At 35.2% G+C, this 20,505-nt stretch overlaps 2 protein-coding genes across 2 annotated transcripts; one reads left to right on the top strand and one right to left on the bottom strand.

Annotated features, from left to right (window-relative positions):
* The first annotated feature begins 11,169 nt into the window (after positions 1–11,169).
* On the top strand, positions 11,170–14,626 carry LOC107814453 (pentatricopeptide repeat-containing protein At1g26900, mitochondrial-like). The gene is made up of 3 exons (XM_016639879.2): positions 11,170–13,596; positions 13,841–13,910; positions 14,376–14,626. The coding sequence occupies exon 1, from the start codon at positions 11,218–11,220 to the stop codon at positions 13,018–13,020; it is 1,803 nt and encodes a 600-aa protein (XP_016495365.1). The 5' UTR covers positions 11,170–11,217; the 3' UTR covers positions 13,021–13,596; positions 13,841–13,910; positions 14,376–14,626.
* Positions 14,627–15,440: 814 nt separating this feature from the next.
* LOC107814465 (uncharacterized) lies at positions 15,441–19,712 on the bottom strand. The gene is made up of 7 exons (XM_016639889.2): positions 19,516–19,712; positions 19,221–19,256; positions 18,279–18,416; positions 17,024–17,110; positions 16,084–16,131; positions 15,921–15,997; positions 15,441–15,822 (listed from the first exon to the last, which is right to left on the bottom strand). Exons 1-7 carry the CDS (start codon positions 19,588–19,590, stop codon positions 15,675–15,677), a joined length of 609 nt encoding a protein of 202 aa, XP_016495375.1. The 5' UTR covers positions 19,591–19,712; the 3' UTR covers positions 15,441–15,674.
* Positions 19,713–20,505: the final 793 nt, after the last annotated feature.

The raw sequence follows: 20,505 nt of genomic DNA, 5'->3' as shown, positions 1-20,505 counted from the left end.
CGAACCATGGCTGGATGATGCACCGCGATGATCTGGACGGGCCATCTGAGCAGGCCTATAAGGCCGACCCCTGCTGTGGTAGGACTGTCCCCTAGAAGGAACACCACTGAAACCACCTGAACCACAAGGCTTCTTGGCCTCCCTCTTCTCACGCTCCTAACTACGAACCATCTTCAACCGCCGAGCGATATTAATGACCTCGTCAAATGTAGCACCTGATACACTCTCCCAAGTCATACTAAAACGGTAATAATAGTAAATGCCATCAATGAACCTCCTAATCCTCTCTCTCTCAGTGGGAACCAACCAAACTGCATGACGAGCCAACTCTGAAAACCTCATCTCTTACTGGGTCACATACATGCCATCCTAACGTAGCTGCTCAAAATGTCTGCGCAGCTCCTCTCTACGAGTCTGTGGCACAAACTTCTCCAAGAAGACAATAGAGAATGCATGGCATGTAAGTGGTGCTACGCCAACTGGCCTGCGCCTCTCATAGGCCTTCCACCATCTGAAGGAAGCCCCAGTAAACTGAAAAGTAGTGAATAAGACCCCAATGGTCTCCAGAATACCCCATGTGCGAAGAATCTGCTGGCACTTATCCAAGAAGTCGTGGGCATCCGCAGCTCAGCCCCGCTGAAGGATGGAGGCTAGAGCCTCCCAAAATCTCTCTAGTCTCCTCTGCTCATCATCAATCATAATGGGACCCACCTAGGCCTAAGCAACTGCAATCGGCTGGGCTGGTAATGCTCGCGGTAACTGAAGTCTCTGCATCACCTGCTTTAGAGTACGGGTGAGGGGAGTCTAAGTACCTCCCCCGACCTGAGAAGTGGCTGGCACAGTCTAAATAGAAACTGCCTGAGCAAGGCTAGTGCACACCATCAAAATTTGAGCCAAAGCCTCTTGTAGGCCTGGAATCACAATGGGCACCGATGGTGCCTGAGCTAGCCCCACTGGCTCTACCACATCTAGAACCTGCTCCTGAGCTGGAGCAACTGGTGGATCTACAAGTGTTGCTCTAGATGTTGTACGAGATACACATTTTCCTCTACCGCGACTACTACCCCAACCTCTCATGGCCCTAGCCGGTGGTACTGGTGGTTGTTCATCCTGTCTGGTAGCACGTGTTTTCACCATCAATGAAAGAATAGAATAATAGAAGTTTAGTTTCTGGAATCAACAAATTCGCACGACAAGAATACAAGAATGTGAAATTTTTTCTAAGGGTTCGGCAACCTCTCGAAGATAAGTACAGACGTCTCCGACCGATCCGCAAGACTCTACTAAACCTGCTCATGACTCGTGAGACCTACCTAGGTTCTGATACCAACTTGTCACGACCCAAAACCATACTTGTCGTGATGACGCCTATCATGGTATTAGGCAAGCCAACTACTCAGACATTTCCAACACTTTCCACTTTGAAATATACTAAAAAGTTAAATAAATAAGAATCTCACAAAAACGGGATAGAATATCATAACTCAAAACATAGGTTTCACCCAAAATTAGGGTGTCAATGAGTACATGAGTATCTATATAATGACATAGTCTGGTACACTGTATAGAAAGTAAAACTAAATAAATAACTGAAAGATAGGGGAGGAGAGTTAAGGTCTTTGGATGCTAAAAAGCTACCTCGATGATCTCCATAAGTCTGAACTCTGCAAATCAACAATCGCCGTGTCCGAAAGCACCTGGATCTACACACGATGTGCAGGGTATAGCGTGAGTACAACCAACTCAATAAGTATCAAATCTAACCTTAGACTAAAAGTAGTGACGAGTTTGATTATTAAAGTCCACATGCAATATTAATAGTATAGAAATTTACGAAAAATATGACAGTAATATCTCAGAAATTCATAATCTACAAGTAAAGGTACAAAAATTTAGACATGTTTTCAGGTTTTGCAATAAAACTCAATACAGAACCGGGCAGATCCAACCCAAATGCAAATAAACTAGGGCAAATCTAGCCTAAAATCTAAATAAACCAGGGCAGATCTAACCCAGATGTAAATAACTGCTAGCATTGCGCCCACTGCGGATATGCAGACTCCGGAGGGGCCGATCCAACCCAAGCACTATAATAAGTCAAATCCTGGCATGAATCAATAAAGCCTGATGCGACGTGCAGCCCGTTCCCATGAATATCACTCACAATAGACCCTCAGCATCATCTCGTCTTAATCTCTCTAATCTCTCGGGCTCACCAGAACCATTATATTCAGCCGAAACAATGATGATATTATGTATCAAATAAAAGACAACAGAGATTGAGACATATCATGCAAATAATAACTGTGACTGAGTGCAAAATGACAAATTAAGCAAATAATTCAACATGTAACACGACCTTTGTGGGTCTCAATAGTACCAACACGGAGGCTAAGCAGGATTTCTAATATGACTGGCAGCTCAATTGCTCTAAAACATGGGTGAAATTACGGTAACAGTAAGATTATTCAATAATACAGTTCCACGAAATCGATCAAGTCACAATTCTTACGGTGTACTCTCATACACCTGTCACCTAGCATGTGTGTCACCTCAACAACAATCACAAAACACGAAATTTGGTGTTTCATACCCTCAGAACCAAGTTTAGAAGTGTTACTTACCGTGCAAAACTCTAATTCAACAAGTCCTTACCCCATGAAACGGCCCCCGAATGCCTCAAATCTAGCCACAAACAATTTGATACAATCAACTCAAGCTATAGGAATCAATTTTATAAAAAAATGCTAAGTTCTTAATCAAAAGTCAAAAAATCAACTCAAAAGTCGATCCCCCCCCCCTCCCGGCCCATGTCTCGAAATATGATAAAAGTCACAAAATCCGAAAGCCCATTCAAACATGAGTCCAATCATATCAAAATTATCAAAATCCGACACCAACTCGCCACTCAAATCCCAAATTAAACTCTCTAATTCCCTAGCCTCAAACTCCCAAAGTTACACCTAAAAAAGATACAAACTGTGTGGGAAAATTAATGGAAAAACACAATATATTTAATAAAAATAACAACAAGTGACTTTACCTCAAGAATCCCTTCGAAATCCCTCTCAAAATCACCTTAGACCGAGTATGCAAAGTCCAAAAATGATAAAAAAAAAAAATGCGAACCCTTGAATTAATATGCACTGCCAGTGGTTCCGCTTCTGCGGCACCGCTTTTGCGGTTAAAATCCACACCTGCGAGCTTACACTCAACCCTCGACCTGCCATCTGTGGCCAAAGACTCGCACCTGCGAGACCGCACCTGTCGTCTCATGTCTGCTTATGTGCGCCCATAGCCAAGTTCCAATTTCTGCACCTGCGACCGTCATTCTGCTTCTGCGGACTCGCAGGTGCGCTCCTTCTTCCTCACCTGCGATACTCCTAAAGTTAAACCAACCTTGCTTTTGCGCCACTCCAGTCGCACCTGCGACTAATACCCTCGCAGGTGCGAACACACTAGAAGGCTCCCAGCTTCAGCAGCTCTTAAATTCCAAACCTTGATCCTTTAACCATCCAAACTCCACTCGAAGCCCTCGGGACCTCAACCAAATATACCAATAAGCCCTAAAATATGATACAAACATAGTCGAGCCTTCAAATCATATCAAATAATTCTAAAACTATGAATCGCGCGTCGATTCAAGCCTAATGATCTTTTGAACTTCTATATCCGATGCCGAAACCTATCAAATCACCTCTGATTGACCTCAAAGTATACACACAAGTCACAAATGACACAATAGACCTACTCCAACTCTTGGAACCCAATCCGAGTCCGGTAACCACAAATTTCACTCTCGGTCAAACTTCTAAATTTCTAACTTTCGCCATTTCAAGTCTAATTCAACTACGGACCTCCAAATCACTATCTGTACACGCTATTAGGTCCAAAATTATCCAACAGAGCTAACGAAACCATCGAAAACTCATTCCGGAGCCATTTACCATGTCCAAACCCTCGAACAGTTTTATTATTATTTTTTAATTTCTTTTTAGCAGTATCATTAACAAAAACCTTCGCAGTAGCATTAGAACCATCAACAATATGAGTAGTAGTAGAAACAACATCAGCAGGAGGTTCGTTGAACAAAACGTAATAAACTTCTAATTGTTCAAAGAAAATTAAAAGTTTTTGGGACCAACGCTTATAATTATTTCCATCTAAAGGCTCAAGCTTTGACAGATCAGGAAATATTTTGTTCAAAGTGGTAGCCATTAGTCAATATTATATGTAGAATCGCTTTTAAATAGTAAGAAAAGTTTCTGATAATAATTGACCAAGAAGAAAAATGTATAAAAATAACTTATCAAACAAACACTGTATAGTGGCAGCCATTGCCTTGAAAGTAATTTTGGCCCGACTGGGTGCAATTCGTTAAGACCGGTCGCTCCCAAGATTTCACAACACTTCCAAACACGCGCACTCGTGCTTGAAAGTTTGGAGTTTGCACAAAAAAATTGCCCAGAAAGTGACTGAAGAAGAAGAGGACGCGATGATGTTTTTATGTGTTTGAAAACTTCACAAACAATTCCTTATATAGGTAAGATGATAGAGATGTTACAAGAAGGAGAATTAAGTTGAGAGCTATAAAAATAAAAGAGTTATTACAGAATTCAAGTAGCAGTTACAACAATATAAAGCATAACTGTTACAAAGCAATAATTAGACATTACTTAACTGAATTCAAAGAATGAATTTGGACACTTTTCTGGTAAGCTTAAAAAATAAAGAAATATTTTTTTAGCAAAACCATATTTGGATTAGGCCTCACGTATATCTCGAGCACAGGGCAGGAAGGGGTGCAAATCTATTCGTTTTACCTTCAGGAATAATTTTTCATGTGCGCGAGGCCACTCACTTTTACTAGTTCTTTACAAGCTCAACAAAGAGAAATTCAATATAAAGAGAAGAACAAAACTTTCTACAACCGATGGGGACATTTGTCTTTCATAAAATATAAAGAAGTAAGAGAAGAAAAGGGACCAAAAAGGAATCTTTGACTTTGCATTGCCAAATATATATAATACCAACATGCTTCTCAATAGATAGCAACAATTTAGTAATAAAGAGATCGAAAAAGGACCAAAATTATCCCTAAAATATCGGAATTGGTACAAAAATGCCCTCATCCCCCTATTTGAATAAAAGTGCCCCTCCCGTTATTTTTTGGCTCAACATTACCCTTATTACTAACAGAAAATTCTGAAAAAAATAATAATTAATATCCACATGTCACCGTTCCATTGGCCTGACTTAAACTTCAACCAAAATATAAGTAAACTCATCCATAACCCATTCGAATATTGACCCGCTTCGATTTTAAAATACAACTCTCTCTCTCTTTATATATATATATATATATATATATATATATATATATATATATATATATATATATATATATATATATATATGCCTTCTTCTGCATGTTGCTACTTGGGCGGAATCCACCGACGGATCCGCTGGAAATAGCAACAAACACAACAGCCAATATCACTTGCAAATTATGAATAGAAAATCTTGTTTTACTAGACTTAGCACAATAATCTAATTGAGAAAATTGAATCCATGATAACAATCAAAAAGAAGAAAAGAAATATAAGTGAAGAAATTATCTAAAAACTTACCAACTATTATTAGTACATCATATAAACCCGGTGTGTATGAGATGTGATAATTGCACAATATATGTTACCCGGTAAAAGAACAAATAGCGAAATAAATTAAAAATAGAAATACACATTACATAAACAGTAAAAAAATTTAAAAAAGATCCTCATATTTTCATAAACGAGTGAAAAAAAAATAGTGAAGAAAACTGCCAAAACTTTTAAATAAAGAAAAAATTATACAATAAAGAATACACATTACATAAACAAAAAGAATCTAAACCTTTTGCATTAAGAAGAATATGACAATTCCTTCCGTTTTTCATAGAAATTATTCTAATAGAGAACTCAATTTTGAGTTTGTCTCATGATTAATCATAGACATACACTCGTAAAAAATATTCATTAAAACGAAATGGCGAAGAGGCAGAGGTGTGCCTGTGTGAGTGTGTGTGTAAGTGAGTGAGAGAGAGAGAGAGAGAGTTATGTTTTAAAATCAGAATGGTTCAATATCCCTGATTACGGGTAGGTTTAATTATAATTTAGCTTAGGGTTTACATTAGGCCAATGAGACGGTGACACGTGGATATTAATTAAATTTTCTTTTTTCAGAATCTTCTGTTAGTAATAGGGTAACGTTGAGCAGAAAAATAGCGATAGGGGTATTTTTATTTAAATAGGTGGACAGAGACCATTTTTGTACCAATTCCAATACTTCAGGTAGTTCCGGTCCTTTTCCGTAAAGAGATTTATAATTCGTTAGAAGCAAACCCTATCGATTGTTATGTTAGTTATGATGCATTTTTTCTCCTTCTAGATTTTTTAAAACATTTTACTAGGATGACCTAGTCGATACATTATTTCTTTATTTTTTGTGATATTGATCAAGAAAAATGATTCTTATAATAGCGGCAAGTAAAATGAAGAGCAGTATCAATCATGAAAATAGAGTCGTGAAGGGCAATACGAGCATCAAGCTACTAGGCGAACTATTATAAATTCTCTGTTATAAAATAATAAAAGAAGAAAAGTATTGCAGAGCAAAGTAGAGAGAGAGAAAATTCTTATTGATATGGGATCATTTACAATGGAATAGAACCCTCTATTTATAGGGAAAGAGTGACTTAGCCACCAAGTAATAATCCCTAGAATCTCTCTAAATATAGACATTCACCATAAATAAAATTCTATTTATAACACTCCCCCTTGAATGTCTATTCAATAGATAATGTGCCTCGTTAAAATCTTAACTAAAATAAAACTTAGTGGGAAAAAGATTCTAGTAAAAGAAAAAGAGTACACATATCTAATAATACGCCTTTTGGTTGCCTCGTTAAAAACCTTGCAAGGAAAACCCAGTGGGACAAAACCTTGTAAGGGAAAAAGAGTACAACGCGTATTAACTCCTCCTGATGAGAGCATCAATTCACATCTTTAAGCATTTGCATTCTAATATTGTGCACCATCTTCAAAAGATCTTTGGTAGAGATTTGATAAACAAATCAGCCATATTAACTTGAACAAATTTGTTTCACCTTGAAATCATCATCCTTAATAGATGTATTGTCTTCATATGATCTTGTTGGAATCGTCAGTTCAATATCTTCACATAGAGGTGAAAACTCTTGCTATCATATTATCATGTTTATAGTTATAGCAAGATACATTTGTGCACAAATTGCACTGAGGAAGTGGTACTTCAACATCAAGAATTGCATATGCTTCAAGCAACTTAAATCCTTCATGGATTGTCATATAAGTTAAGTCATATAAGCCATATAATAGATTTTAGATACATATCAAGTTTTCATATCATGCTAGACATATAAGATATCAAAAACTGATTGCACATAACATTGACTTTATACTTTCAAGTGTTTGAACTACATGTTCAAAACTACATGTCTTTCATATGAAACCAATTTTATTTGAATTGTGTCTCTTCCATTTGGCCAATATTTTTGTGTCTGTATTCGACAGACTTAAAATTCTCATCTATACTTAGCGCTATGATAGATGTCGTCGACAAATATTTTATATCGGTTCCAACATCCTTATTTTCATATAGACATAATATAGAGATCTCCTTCCTTCATATATTCAGGTACCTGAATCTCTCTTGAGATTTTATGAAGTATTATGTCATGTGATCTTCTAGATCACGTGCCTCCTTTATTATGATCATTTTCTCATCTTCTTTATCAAGAAGTTTATTTGAAACTGATTTGTCTATACGCTTTAAACATACCATAGACTTTGTCCTTCTAGGACTTAATATGAGCATTTGCAATGAGAATATAGTTACTTTCTTTGGATCAGCAAATGCGTCTGGCATGCTTTGCAATATATTGCAAATGAATTATCTTTTTATGAACTTCAAGTTCATATTATCGTATTCGAGGATCCAGATGTACAAATGATAATTCATTCCACGTAACTTTTTCTCAAATGTTTATCATGTCTCCCCCTCATGTTAGAAAACTAACTTTCTTCCTCAATTTTGGGAACCCATCTTTGTGCACTATGGTGTTAATCAAAATATACATCGCACATCAATAATAACAAGATGAAATTATTTGGTTCTTGACCCTGAACCACTTGTGAGGGGAGAATGTAATATACTTTCGTATATAACATATATCAAACTAATATAGATAACTTTGTTCTCATAAGCAATAGTTTAGCTATTAAGTGGAGGCACTCAATAAATTATTTTGCTAAACCAACTGTGATGTAAACCAACTTATCAAGATGATCTTCTTGAATAGAAAATCTGGAAATTATGCTCGAAATTAAATTATTGAGCAAGTTACCTCGCAAAACACCATGTTGCGGGTTAATAATAATTGCACATGTAACCATCTCATAGATGCATCTTATATGGTATATATGGCAGGTGAATGGGCCCATATTCACCTTTGATATTTCCAGCATTCATGGGATTCAATCCCAATTTTAGTTGGTCAATTAATTAATGAGAACAAACAATATAAGAGAATTGATAAAGAACTTTCTAGTTCTTTAATATTATCCATATGAATTCTCTATTATTTTTGCACATCATACTTAAATTGATATCGCTAAACCAATTATGCCAACTGAATAAATTATTAATATTGATAAACTTCAGATTTACACCATGATGTGTGCAATTATCTATAAACTTCAACTTTATTATGATATGGTTTTTATATCAATAAACTTCTACTTTATTGTGGCATTCTTTTGTTTGTGTAGTACAAACTGGAGAATAAAGTGGGTAGCTTTTCACATACATATTACCCCGCTACAAGTTATAGTAATAGAAGATATTAAATATTTCCTTTATTTATAGTCTCAATATAATCAACCGCTTTCGCATATGCTTTGGAAACTGAATAAGTTTCTTTGAGACTTACTATAACACAATACCTTATTGGTAATCAATTGTGTTTCTCCAAAATAGTATAATTGGCTCTTCCAGAGCTCTTAGTTAATTTGGTATTACCACATATTCATCAACATCCATATGGTGAATATCTCTTTTAAAGAGAAAGTTATACCATTATGGTTATGGTCAAAATTATATGCAAGATATGTTTCTTGCATTAATGCTATTCTTTAATAATCACATTACCGAAATATTTTGGCGTGCAATAGGTACGTGACCAATGACCATTCATGCCATAATAATGATATTATTTTCTTATATCATCTCAAACCTCCTTCTAGAGGTGAGTGTGGTATATTCACTACCACTAGCACGTTCATATTCTTCCAAGAATGAATATGTATTCATAAATCAGATGTTTTCATATTCACATCATGAATGGACCATGATCATCTATATGTGCTTTATAAAATCTCATGTCAAATCGATGACAAATATTACTTTCACAGAATGAAGGATTATTTTGAGAATCCTTATTATTCTCATTATCACAATTATGACGATTATAATTTCTTCTATTGTCACGTCCACATCCATTGATACCTTCACAATAATAATTTTATCTTCTTTCAGACTTATTACATACTGCTATCACATTCTCTTAAGGGAATGAGAATGGAGCAAATTCAATGGGACGGGTTTCCACTTCGTGTGCTCACGATCATACATGACTTTGATCATGGAAAGACATAGAAGTTTTACCACTTCGGGTGGTTATAATTTCTTACTAACTCCATTAGAGTTATAATCAAAATTTATTTTCTTTGCTTGTATTTAAAATCACATTATAGAATAAAAGAGAAAAATATGGTAAAATACATACCTTAAATCCAGAATTTAATCATGAAGGAAGTTCATGGAACAATTGACAATCATTATGCCCAATCCCAAAAACTTCTACTCAATTTGTTAGAGTCTCGTGCTGATAACGTGTTATAAAATAATAAAAGAAGAAGAGTATTGCAGAGCAAAGTAGAGAGAGAGGAAATTCTTATTGATATAGGATCATTTACAATGGAATAGAACCCTCTATTTATAGGAAAAGAGTGACTTAGCCACCAAGTAATAATCCCTAGAATCTCTCTATATATAGACATTCACCGTAAATAAAATTTTATTTATAACATTTTCTAAATACAGTGAGCAGTTGACATGTTGAGCCTTTCCTTTTTTTAATACAAGAAAACCATGATCCGCTATGAATATTTGCATTTGGTCAGATACGGGGAATCTTAAAATATTAGGCGTACTTCAAGCTCCTTGGGTTGTTTAACCATAAGTCATATAAGGATTGTTAACCAAAGTCGATGGTTAGTTTTGTGTTTATTCTTATAGAATATTATTGTTTGCATTCTAACAAAGCCAAAAGCTTAAAATATTAAATTTAATCGAGCTGCCATATTATTATAGAGTTGTAATTTCGGTTTTAATACTTAGGTTTTCATTCCATCAAAGAAGAAGTTTCTATACTTACGTTATCATTCCATTATTGTTGATTATTTCCGTCTATTAATGAGTATAAATAGTAGCCACATTTAGATTTAGAACAGTTGATTGGGTATTTTTGATTGAATTTTCCCAAAGAAAATGATGAGACACTAGTTATTTTAGGTTGTCGAATTGTATTGGATCTCATCAAATACTATAGCTTGCAACCTAAATGGATTGGGGCTTATTTTTCTTGACTTGATGATATGAATGGTTATATACATCCTCATTAAGTTAAGATTATCTTTTTATGCACAGGTTGAGTTGAAAAACTATTCAATATTCATTTTTCAGCTTTCCTTTGGTGCAAAGAGTTAAATGTGGAGTATTAGATAGCAAAATCAAAATTCTCTCGGCACATATCATGAATATCATAAAATTAACCATTACATTTAGAATAATATAATTTGATTTGTATTCTGAATCACATTATTTCTTCTTAACATGCGTAACTTGGAACAAAAAATTAGAGTATTAAACATTTAAACTTCAAAAAGAAAATAAAGATTTAAATTAAGTTTATCCATGAAAAGAGTTGAAATAGACAACTCATATATATATATATATATATATATATATATATATATATATATATATAGTTTTGATGACTTGGGACATTTTTTAGAATTTCCTGTAAAAGCAATAACCACCCTTACTTTACCGCGAAATCTAGCTTTACTAGGTCTCATGAACATAGCCGTTAATTCATACTGTTCATATCTAAGACAAAATTTCAAACACATAGCATCAATCATCTTAACAAGACATTATTCTATGTTTTCTTCAGGCCAAAACCTAATTTCTCAGTTACAATCATGTAAGCAAATCTCTGAAATCAAACAATTTCATGCCTTAATGGTCAAAACAGGTCAAGATCAAATTCCTTTTACGCTTAGCAAACTTCTTGCATGTTCAATCCAATACACAAACTATGAAGCTTCAATTTTTAAATACATACAAAGCCCAAATCTTTATATGTATAATATTATGCTTCGTAGTTATTCAATAAGTGATGACCCACAGAAGGGTCTTTTGTTTTTCAACTACATGAGGGCACAAAGTGTAATTCTTGATCAATTTGCTTTTGTTTCTGGACTTAGATCTTGTATACGATTATTGGCGAAATGGACTGGAGAAGCTATTCATTCAGTCATTTTGAGATCTGGCTTTGAATTTTTTCTTGATTTGAGGAATACCCTTTTGAATTTTTATTGTGTTTCTGGGAGAATCCGTTGTGCCCACCAACTATTTGATGATTTTTCAGATAGAGATTTGGTGAGTTGGAACACTTTGATGGGTGGTTATCTTTGTGTACATAATTATCCTGCTATTTTGGAATTGTTTGTAGAATTGCACAGGGATGGTGTTTCTGCTAGTGCCACGACGATGTTGTGTGTTTTGTCTGGGATTGGTGAGTTAAAGATTGCTTTGGTAGGGGAATCCCTGCATGGGTGTTGCATAAAGAATGGATTTTGCTATAGTGTGAAGGTGCTAACTGCCTTGATTTCTATGTATGGAAAGATGGGTTGCATTAGCTCGGGCCGTAGTCTATTTGATGAAGCTTATCCTAAAGATGTTGTCTTGTGGAACTGTTTGATAGATGGATATGCTAAAAATGGCTTGCTAGAAGAGGCATTGTCTCTATTGAGGCAAATGAAGGTTCAAAGATTGAAGCCAAATTCATCAACCTTGGCAGGTTTGCTTTCTGCTTGTGCTTCCTCCGAGGCTCTCAATACGGGTCATTGTATTCAGAACTTCGTAGAAGATCAGCAATTAGCTATGGATCCAGTTCTTGGGACATCATTGATAGATATGTATACTAAAAGTGGCTTGCTTGTGAAGGCAGTTAATGTTTTTGACAGTATGGAGACCAAAGATGTGAAGTGTTGGACATCAATGATAATGGGTTACGGGGTACACGGGGAGGCAGAAGCTGCTGTTGCGCTCTTCCATAGAATGGAGGATGAAGGTTTTTGGCCTAATGAAGTGACTTTCTTGGCTGTATTCAATGCTTGTAGCCATGGAGGACTGGTGGCTGAGGGCATCAGCTGTTTTAGAAAAATGGTGCTGGAATATGGCTTGACTCCTAAAATTGAGCATTATGGATGTTTGATTGATATCTTAGGCCGTGCTGGATTGCTTGAGACAGCACAAGAACTGATAAAAGGTTTACCCATTGAGGGGGATGCTACTGCATGGCGTGCGTTACTAGCAGCATGCAGAGTCCATGGTAGTGTTGAGCTGGGAGAACAAGTGAAGAAAGAACTAGAACAGAGATTCGGCGAACATCCTGCTGATTCCCTACTTCTGAGCAGTACTTATGCCATCGCTGGGATAATGCCCGAGCAGAGAGATATAACAGAGGTGAAGGAAGGTAAATTAGAAAAAGAAGTTGAATGTTCTCTCCCTGGGAAGAAGGAAGCTGGATGTAGCGCAATTGAATTATGTGATAATAGCCAGGTTTTTCATAGCCAAGCTGAAGTACCCTAGTTCATAAAGAACCCTGCCTTTGGCTGCCATAACAAAGTTTTGATTTTCAGTTTAAAAGTTGCTTCTCATTCTTTCCGACAGAGGAGTGCTTTGGCAAGTGGCCGATCAATTATTCTTTGTACTAATTTGGAATAACTACGACAGAAAATCCATTCATTCAACATACAGATATAAGATGAATCTGCACAAGCAGCAGGCATGGCACTAAAAGGAGTAATTTTTTTGTTTAAGATGGTGTTACGCAGACTAACTTACACTTAGTTCAACTAATTCTTCAGGTAGTCTGTTTTTGCCTACAAAAGCAAGTGCAGGGTAGCAACAGCAAGAGAGCTGCCCACAAACGCAAGGGCGGGGTAATAACAGAAAGAGAGCTCACATACAACTCTCAAATCAATGTCATCAGCATCAATATGTGATCCTGCTTATTATGCTAAATAACATCTTAGCATAAAAATTATCAAATAACATTTATATGTTAAGAGTAGACTGCTGTTGACAGGAATGACACAAGTGGGGGAACCATCCCTGAATGCCAGTTTGAAAATTTTCACCACCTGCAGCTGCAAGTGGTATCTGGTGTGTCACCAAATCTGTTACGTGTATCTTTAAACACTAATGTAAATTAGTAACATGTCATAGACAATTGCGTTGTTAGCAGGAAAATTATGTTAAATTCATAAAAGAGAAGTAAAGGTGTTAAAAAAACTTATTTGAAAATTGGTCTATGCTAGCTACATTAGTTGCTAGTAATGATAAAGTGGAAATCATATTTTTTTTTTCTAAAAAAAGAAAAACACATCTAACTGAAGAAAAAATGCAGATTCATATATCTGGAAATGGAGACGGATCATCTAGCAGGTTGAACCCGTTGCTTTCACCTCAAAACATGTGTACGTATTCCAAGATATTTTATATATGTATATGTGCTCGCCACGTTTATATGATAACACACGCATATAAGATATTCTAAATCTTGAGATGAAAATTCCTATATATTCTATTCTGTCAGATTACTTGGTTATATTCTTTGGTCAACCAATATATTTATCAAATAACTAATAACTATATAGAACCGACTGAAAATGAAATGTGAGTTAAGATTTGTTGAAGAAACAACATCATCTTTCTTGTCCCTTGTATATATGGCGCATTGTGTTTCATATATGCCTCTGTTTCCCATGTTCTTTTTGTTGTAATATTGAACACTGTTTTGGCAGAAACATAATTTCATAGCATCAGTGATCAATGGGGAAGGCTGTGGATCCAAACATGCATGCTGTTCATATTCCTCAAAAACTAATGTTCTTTTTATCCTGCAAGAAAGCAAATTAACGGTTTCTATGTCATTATGGTAGGGTGAAATAATAGAGTTGAATCGGCAGCACCTGGTTCCCAAGGCTTTGCCCTAGCATCTACCATGTCCTGGCCAACCAGTAATTAATGGCAAGGCCGCAGCTTTTCTTTGTAACAAATGAAAGGAAATCATATTCATATTCCTTTTTCCTTTCCTTTCTAGTGGAGCTTGGAACAAGTAAGCAGAGGCGAATTCAGAATGTATAGTTATAGTGGGTTCAAAATTTGTATTATACACTATGTTCTTTTTCTTATTGTTTATTTTGTCTTTGGGATTGTAATCATCTTAATTTCAGTGCTTACATTTAAGTAGAATATATCTCACTTACCCAATGAAACCATCTAAGAACCAGTACTAATTCAAAGATGTAAAGAAGATAAATTTACTCGAATATAAAATGAAAATGATGAAGAGATCAAATGACGCTATGCGGTTTAAGTTTAGAAATTTTATTCAAGTACAAGAGTAGAACGGGAGTGTGCAAACTAACACACCAAGTCATTACTACACCAAAACAATAAATCAGAGTAGATTTCAAAATTCTAAATTTTAGATGATTCAAACTTTAAAATATCGTTTTTCTGTCACATATCGAATGTAGCTTAATGTAATCTTTTAAAAGGTAAATATGGCAATAAACAACAACAACAACATACTCAGTAAAATCCCACTAGTGGAGTCTGGGGAGGTAGGATGTACGCAGACCTTACCCCTACCCGGAAGGGTAGAGAGGCTGTTTCCGGGAGACCCTCGGCTCAACAGAAGAGATAATAATTTCAGAAAAGAAACGAAAAAAGAGATAGGTAATAACAAAAGAACTGTGACCGCTAATTTTGCCTCTTTCCTAGCTTCCTTATACTTTACTCTAATGTAAATATGGCAATAAACATTACATTGAATATGTTCGCGCCTTTATAATAGTATAGATTTAACTCATTGTTAATTCAACAATTCTCAAGTTATTTATCAAATTTAATTTCATATTTCTTCTAGTTATATTTGAATTTGAAACTCCGTTACATGTGATATTTAGAAGTCAAGAGACATCTGATCCCATTGGCTGCTGTTTTTATCCAAGGAAAGCAAATGGACTGCACTGCACTATACACAAAATCCTGAACAAAAGATAAAGTAGATATTGTGCACCAAACTACTCTATACATCCCACTACAACAGGAACTCTTTAAGCAATTAACAGAATAACAAAGAACAGATATGCTGTTGAAAAATGGGCCAATAATCCCCAAAGAGATGCTAGATTTGTGTGACTGATCCTGATTCTTTAAATCACTCGACACCCTCAAGTAGCAGTACCAAAGAGGCTCCAATCATGCACTTTGAAACTAGAGACTGCAAGTTTAAAAACCTCAGCCATCGGCATAATTCCAGATTGTGCAGCAGGTACAGCTATGCCAGCCCCGACTGTGCTAGCAGTCTCACTCAAGGGGCTACAATCAGAAAGGTAAACGATGAAAATGTTAAACAAAAAGACCAACTGACTTTAGCTTAAATAACCAGGTGTAAACCGAGTTAGCTCCCAACTTACTTTATTAATAAAGGCTCATATGCAGTTATGAGAATATCCGTTCCAACTTCCTTAAGGCGAAGGTTTGCCAGGTACACCTGAATGGGACACAATCAGATATCATTTTGCAGTTAAAACTACAACGGGTAAGGGTATGGGGCGGAAAAGGAATTTACAAACTTACCTTAACCAAGTTCTGTGCTTCCCTACCTTGTCTTCCCTTAGAAACGGCCTATGAATTGAATAAGGTTGATCTCAATTAGATTGACAACATGAAATGAAAAATTTGACCAACTAACAAAAGCAATTTATGAAGTTTTACAACAAACTGGCTAGCATTGTCCATGACTCTCATCCTAGTTGAAAATATGTGTTCTGGTAGATCTAATAATCTTTACATCTACTTTCATTTCTCCAGAAAATTATTTCATGCAACTGTAAATGAAGAAGAGAAAGTACTTTAGCTTTACTAAAATACTACCTCTTAAAAGTAAAAGAAAAGGGAACTATCTGGCTAGAAACTAAATTCTCTTCTGGAAATATATGCATTTTACATTTTCATCATAAACATGACATGGGAGCACCATCCCTAAGTTCTTTCGCCAATAAAACAATTTCAAGTGTATTTGCTGAGGCACTTAATGCATGTAGTACATGTAAAAAAACGATTCGCTGAGTTGATAAAGGGACCAGGCCCCTCCACAAATTGTATTCAAGGCAAATACAAGTCATCAAGGCCTTACTAAAAAGAAATACAAGTCATCAAGGCCATGAGTTTTAGTTTTCAGAAAATTATACACATGGATTTACCAACTTTGGGAAGATAACTACAAATTCTGAATCCCGTCCCCGTACAGGAGCATAAACTACACAACTTACTGTAAAGAGAATGAAGGTTATTATGGTTTCTAGAGAAGCTAAATAGTCATTAAATAAACAATGCTTTAGCCACAAGGGATGTGAACTCATGGGAAATTACTAAATTGCGATGAGAGATTAGAACAGCTTTTGTTGTTATTTTAAAAAACCATGTCATACACATGAAGATCCATAAAGTAAGATACCAACTGAAGTTGAGAGATCATCAATAAATGCTCAGTAATTCTAAAATAACACTAACATACCATTTGACCAACAGCAGTGCTGATGACAGCAGGCGTGTTTCTATAGCACAATCCAGGAGCCTCAAATACTGCTGACTGCTCGATGATCTGTAGATACAAACAAAGAATCAACAAGATAATTATAACCGAACAACTTATAAATGATTTGGCCTAACCAATTATTGAAGTGCAAGCTTTTAAGAAAATGCACACTTCAATTTCACACATTTTCACGTCAAAAATTTCCCGTTTATATGATTGTAATAGAAGAACAATTATTTGGCAAGGTACTCAGAATAATAGACATTAAACAACTTGAAATCAGAAAATTATTTTGAAAGAAATGGAAATGAAAATATAGAACTAAACAACAATATATGGAGGAACTCTACTGATTTAGTGCAGCTTTTGGATGGTTAGTTCAATTTGGATAAATAATTAACTTAATCTCCGGGAAAGATGCATTCTTCATTTGGGATGTATGAAAGTGAGAAAGATGTAAGAGGTCTACAGACCAGCCTGCAGAGGTTCAAAGTATTCTTTTGATATACGTTCAGACTCTGAAAAAATAGAGCACTTTAGGAGGAAGCAGGGCCCAACACAAATATTGATCCTTATGTCCACTTCCAAGATGTTCTTTCTTTCTATCCCTTGGAAGTAGTAGCCTTTTTCTTAAGGGGCTTTCTTCATAGTTTTGCTAGGACCAGTTGATGGAAAAGGAAAATAAATTTCATTTCACTCTGCCCTCTGTGCATCAGTGTTTTCGACAATTACCAAATGCCTGAGTAGTTTATAAGAATTCACACATAAAACTAGAGAAACACAAAGTAGTTGAAATTTGAAGAAAGGACAAGAGTCACAATATGATAAGTTTGTTTTTGATAAGGTCACAATAGTTGTCATACCAAACAACTGATACAATTTAATGTCCATCTAACTCGATGAGTTTTGCAGTCCCTCCTAGTTCAATTTTAAACTACTGGTTGAATCAATCAAACAACCATGCCTCAATCCAAATTAATAGGGTCGACTATATGAATTCTTTGTGTCCATTATATATGCTGATTTTAATTTATTTGAGCAATAACAACAAAAACAAGAACAACAATCCAAACGAACAAATTAAAGAATGATAGTCATCAGAGTGTCGTCATGTCCCTATAATTGGTTCATATAAGCATATCTGATATTCACCACCTCGAAAAGCAGATAAAAGTGGAATAAAGCAGAAATGAAGAGAACAAAAAAAAAGGTTGCCCGAAAAGAAAGAGCTTACCGTAGCTCCCTCTGCATCTTGTTCATTTGCAAGGTCTTGAAGAAACCAGGTGGCACTTCCACTGTCTGCTACATCCAACTTCAGATCCAGAAGCTCAATTATCAAACTCTCGTCGCGTCCAGGGTCCACAAACACCTCCTGATTCAAACAATCAAAGTAAAACAAATCTGAACAGAAGATGAGAAGAAAAAACAATGAAAAACTATCCAAGATAAACAAAAATTCCAGTATTTCTTCCAAAGATTAACCTTTTATAGATCACATTGCAGGTACGCCTTTCTTAATTCAATCAAAAGTAAACAAGAACAAAGACAACTAACCTCATATAATTTAGCATTATAAGAACAAACGAAAAAACACAATGAAAAATTAAAACAAATCCAGAAATTTCATCCAAGATTAAATTTTTAAATAAAACTGCAAATGGGGGTGTCTCTAATTCTACCAGATTAACCTTTTATAAATAACACTGCAACTTTTTTTTTTTTAATTTAATCAAAAGTGAACAAGAACAAAGGCAACCAACCTCATAAAATTTAAACAAACACAGAAAACACATTAAATAAACTACTAGAAACAACAACAACAACAACAACAACAACGACCCAGTATAATCCCACAAGTGGGGTCTGGGGAGGGTAATATGTACGCAGACCTTACCCCTACCCCGAAGGGTAGAGAGGCTGTTTCCAGGGGACCCTCGGCTCAAAAGGCTCAAAAAAAAAGCAATAGGAGATAATATATTAGTACCATAAAAATGCGTAATAAAATAACAACAATATATAGGAACAAACTACTAGAAACAAAGGAAGAAATACACACGCAAAAAAAAAAAAAAAAAAAAAAACAGAAATTTCATCCAAGATTAAACTTTTACTCATAAAATTGCAAACAGGGTGTCTCTAATTTGACCAAAAGTGAAGAAGAAAGAAGGGAACAAACCTGATGATCAGGAACTTGACGCACATTACTGACATCCTGCAAAATCAGTGAAATTCAACAACATCCTCAATAAAATATCTAAAAACGCCTATATGAATCCTCCATGTCCATTCAGTTTTATTCAGACTCATTTCATTTAAGTAGGAGGCTATTTTTTACACCGCCATAACCTATTCCTTTATTCGGGTTTGCCCAATGGTTAGGAGGAGCTCAAATCAGATAGAATGCAGAAAAAAAAGCAATTGGCAAAAAGTAATTTTAGAAAGATAATAGTAATATGTAGAAAAGGAAAAACCTGGAAACGGAGAGGGAAAGTGCTAGAAATAGCGCCGCCAAAGAGAGCACGCTCAGTACAAGAATCTTCAGGCATGTTCAATAATCCTAAGATCTATGTATCAAACTATATGTACAATGTTGTTAGTAGAAAGAACTAGAAAACCTCAGGAAAAATATGGGAAAAAGTGGAAGTCTTCTGCAAAAATATACTGTCAAGCAGTGCTTGCTTTGAACGCCAAATTTTACGAAATGTGACCAAAAATATCAGAGCCAGGTTTCGATCCTGGGACCTGTGGGTTATGGGCCCACCACGCTTCCGCTGCGCCACTCTGATACTGTTGTAGTTATCGGCATCAAAAATTATATATATTTGTAAGTAAGTTTAATCTGAATTTTCCAAACAGTAGGTATGAAATTTCATTTTCATTATCTTCTTTCTTTTTTCTTCCCTAATGTAATCGAATTTTTATGAGACAAAAATATGTGTTTCAAAAACAAACCAAGAAAATCCTGTTTTTTAAGGAACAATGATGAAATCATACTTCATAAAATATATTTTTTAAAATACTTCAATGCAGTAAAAGGAGAAGATAGAAATAGCATCTCCAATGCAGTTGTTTAGTGTTAATTATAAAATAATATATAGAATTTTAATAGTTATAATAAAAATATTATGATTAAAATACAAGCAACAAGTTAGAATGAAACATTACATTTTATTCATAGTAATATATTAAGAATAAAAAATTCTCATAAAACATACGAGATATTGATTTTTAATTACAATCAAAGAAAGAAAAAACATATACGAATATTTAATTTATACCATCCTAATGTGCAACTTTTTTCAAGTAAAGAAGCGACATTCTATTTAAAATTGAGAATCTTACATAATTCCAACTTACCAACTTCTAGCCATTAATCATAGGCTTATCAAAACCAGTCAAGCACGTATAAACATTGAAAACCCAAATAAATAAGGCTTTTCCTCTCCAAGAATCACACGCAA

This window comes from Nicotiana tabacum, chromosome 18, assembly GCF_000715075.1.
Source record: "Nicotiana tabacum cultivar K326 chromosome 18, ASM71507v2, whole genome shotgun sequence".
Lineage (NCBI taxonomy): Eukaryota > Viridiplantae > Streptophyta > Magnoliopsida > Solanales > Solanaceae > Nicotiana > Nicotiana tabacum.
The sequence above is the reverse complement of the archived record's forward strand: the minus strand, read 5'-3'. Positions and strand labels throughout refer to the sequence as shown.

What these genes read in the sequence shown, in the direction of transcription:
- LOC107814453 (XM_016639879.2), top strand. Translation starts at nt 11,218, where the DNA reads ATGAACATAGCCGTTAATTCATACTGTTCATATCTAAGACAAAATTTC.
- LOC107814465 (XM_016639889.2), bottom strand. Translation starts at nt 19,590, where the DNA reads ATGCCTGAAGATTCTTGTACTGAGCGTGCTCTCTTTGGCGGCGCTATT. An exon ending in GCACTGCTGTTGGTCAAATG is followed by an intron (nt 16,132 to 17,023) that starts GTATGTTAGTGT and finishes TTCAATTCATAG; the next exon opens with GCCGTTTCTAAGGGAAGACA. An exon ending in TATGAGCCTTTATTAATAAA is followed by an intron (nt 15,823 to 15,920) that starts GTAAGTTGGGAG and finishes TTCTGATTGTAG; the next exon opens with CCCCTTGAGTGAGACTGCTA.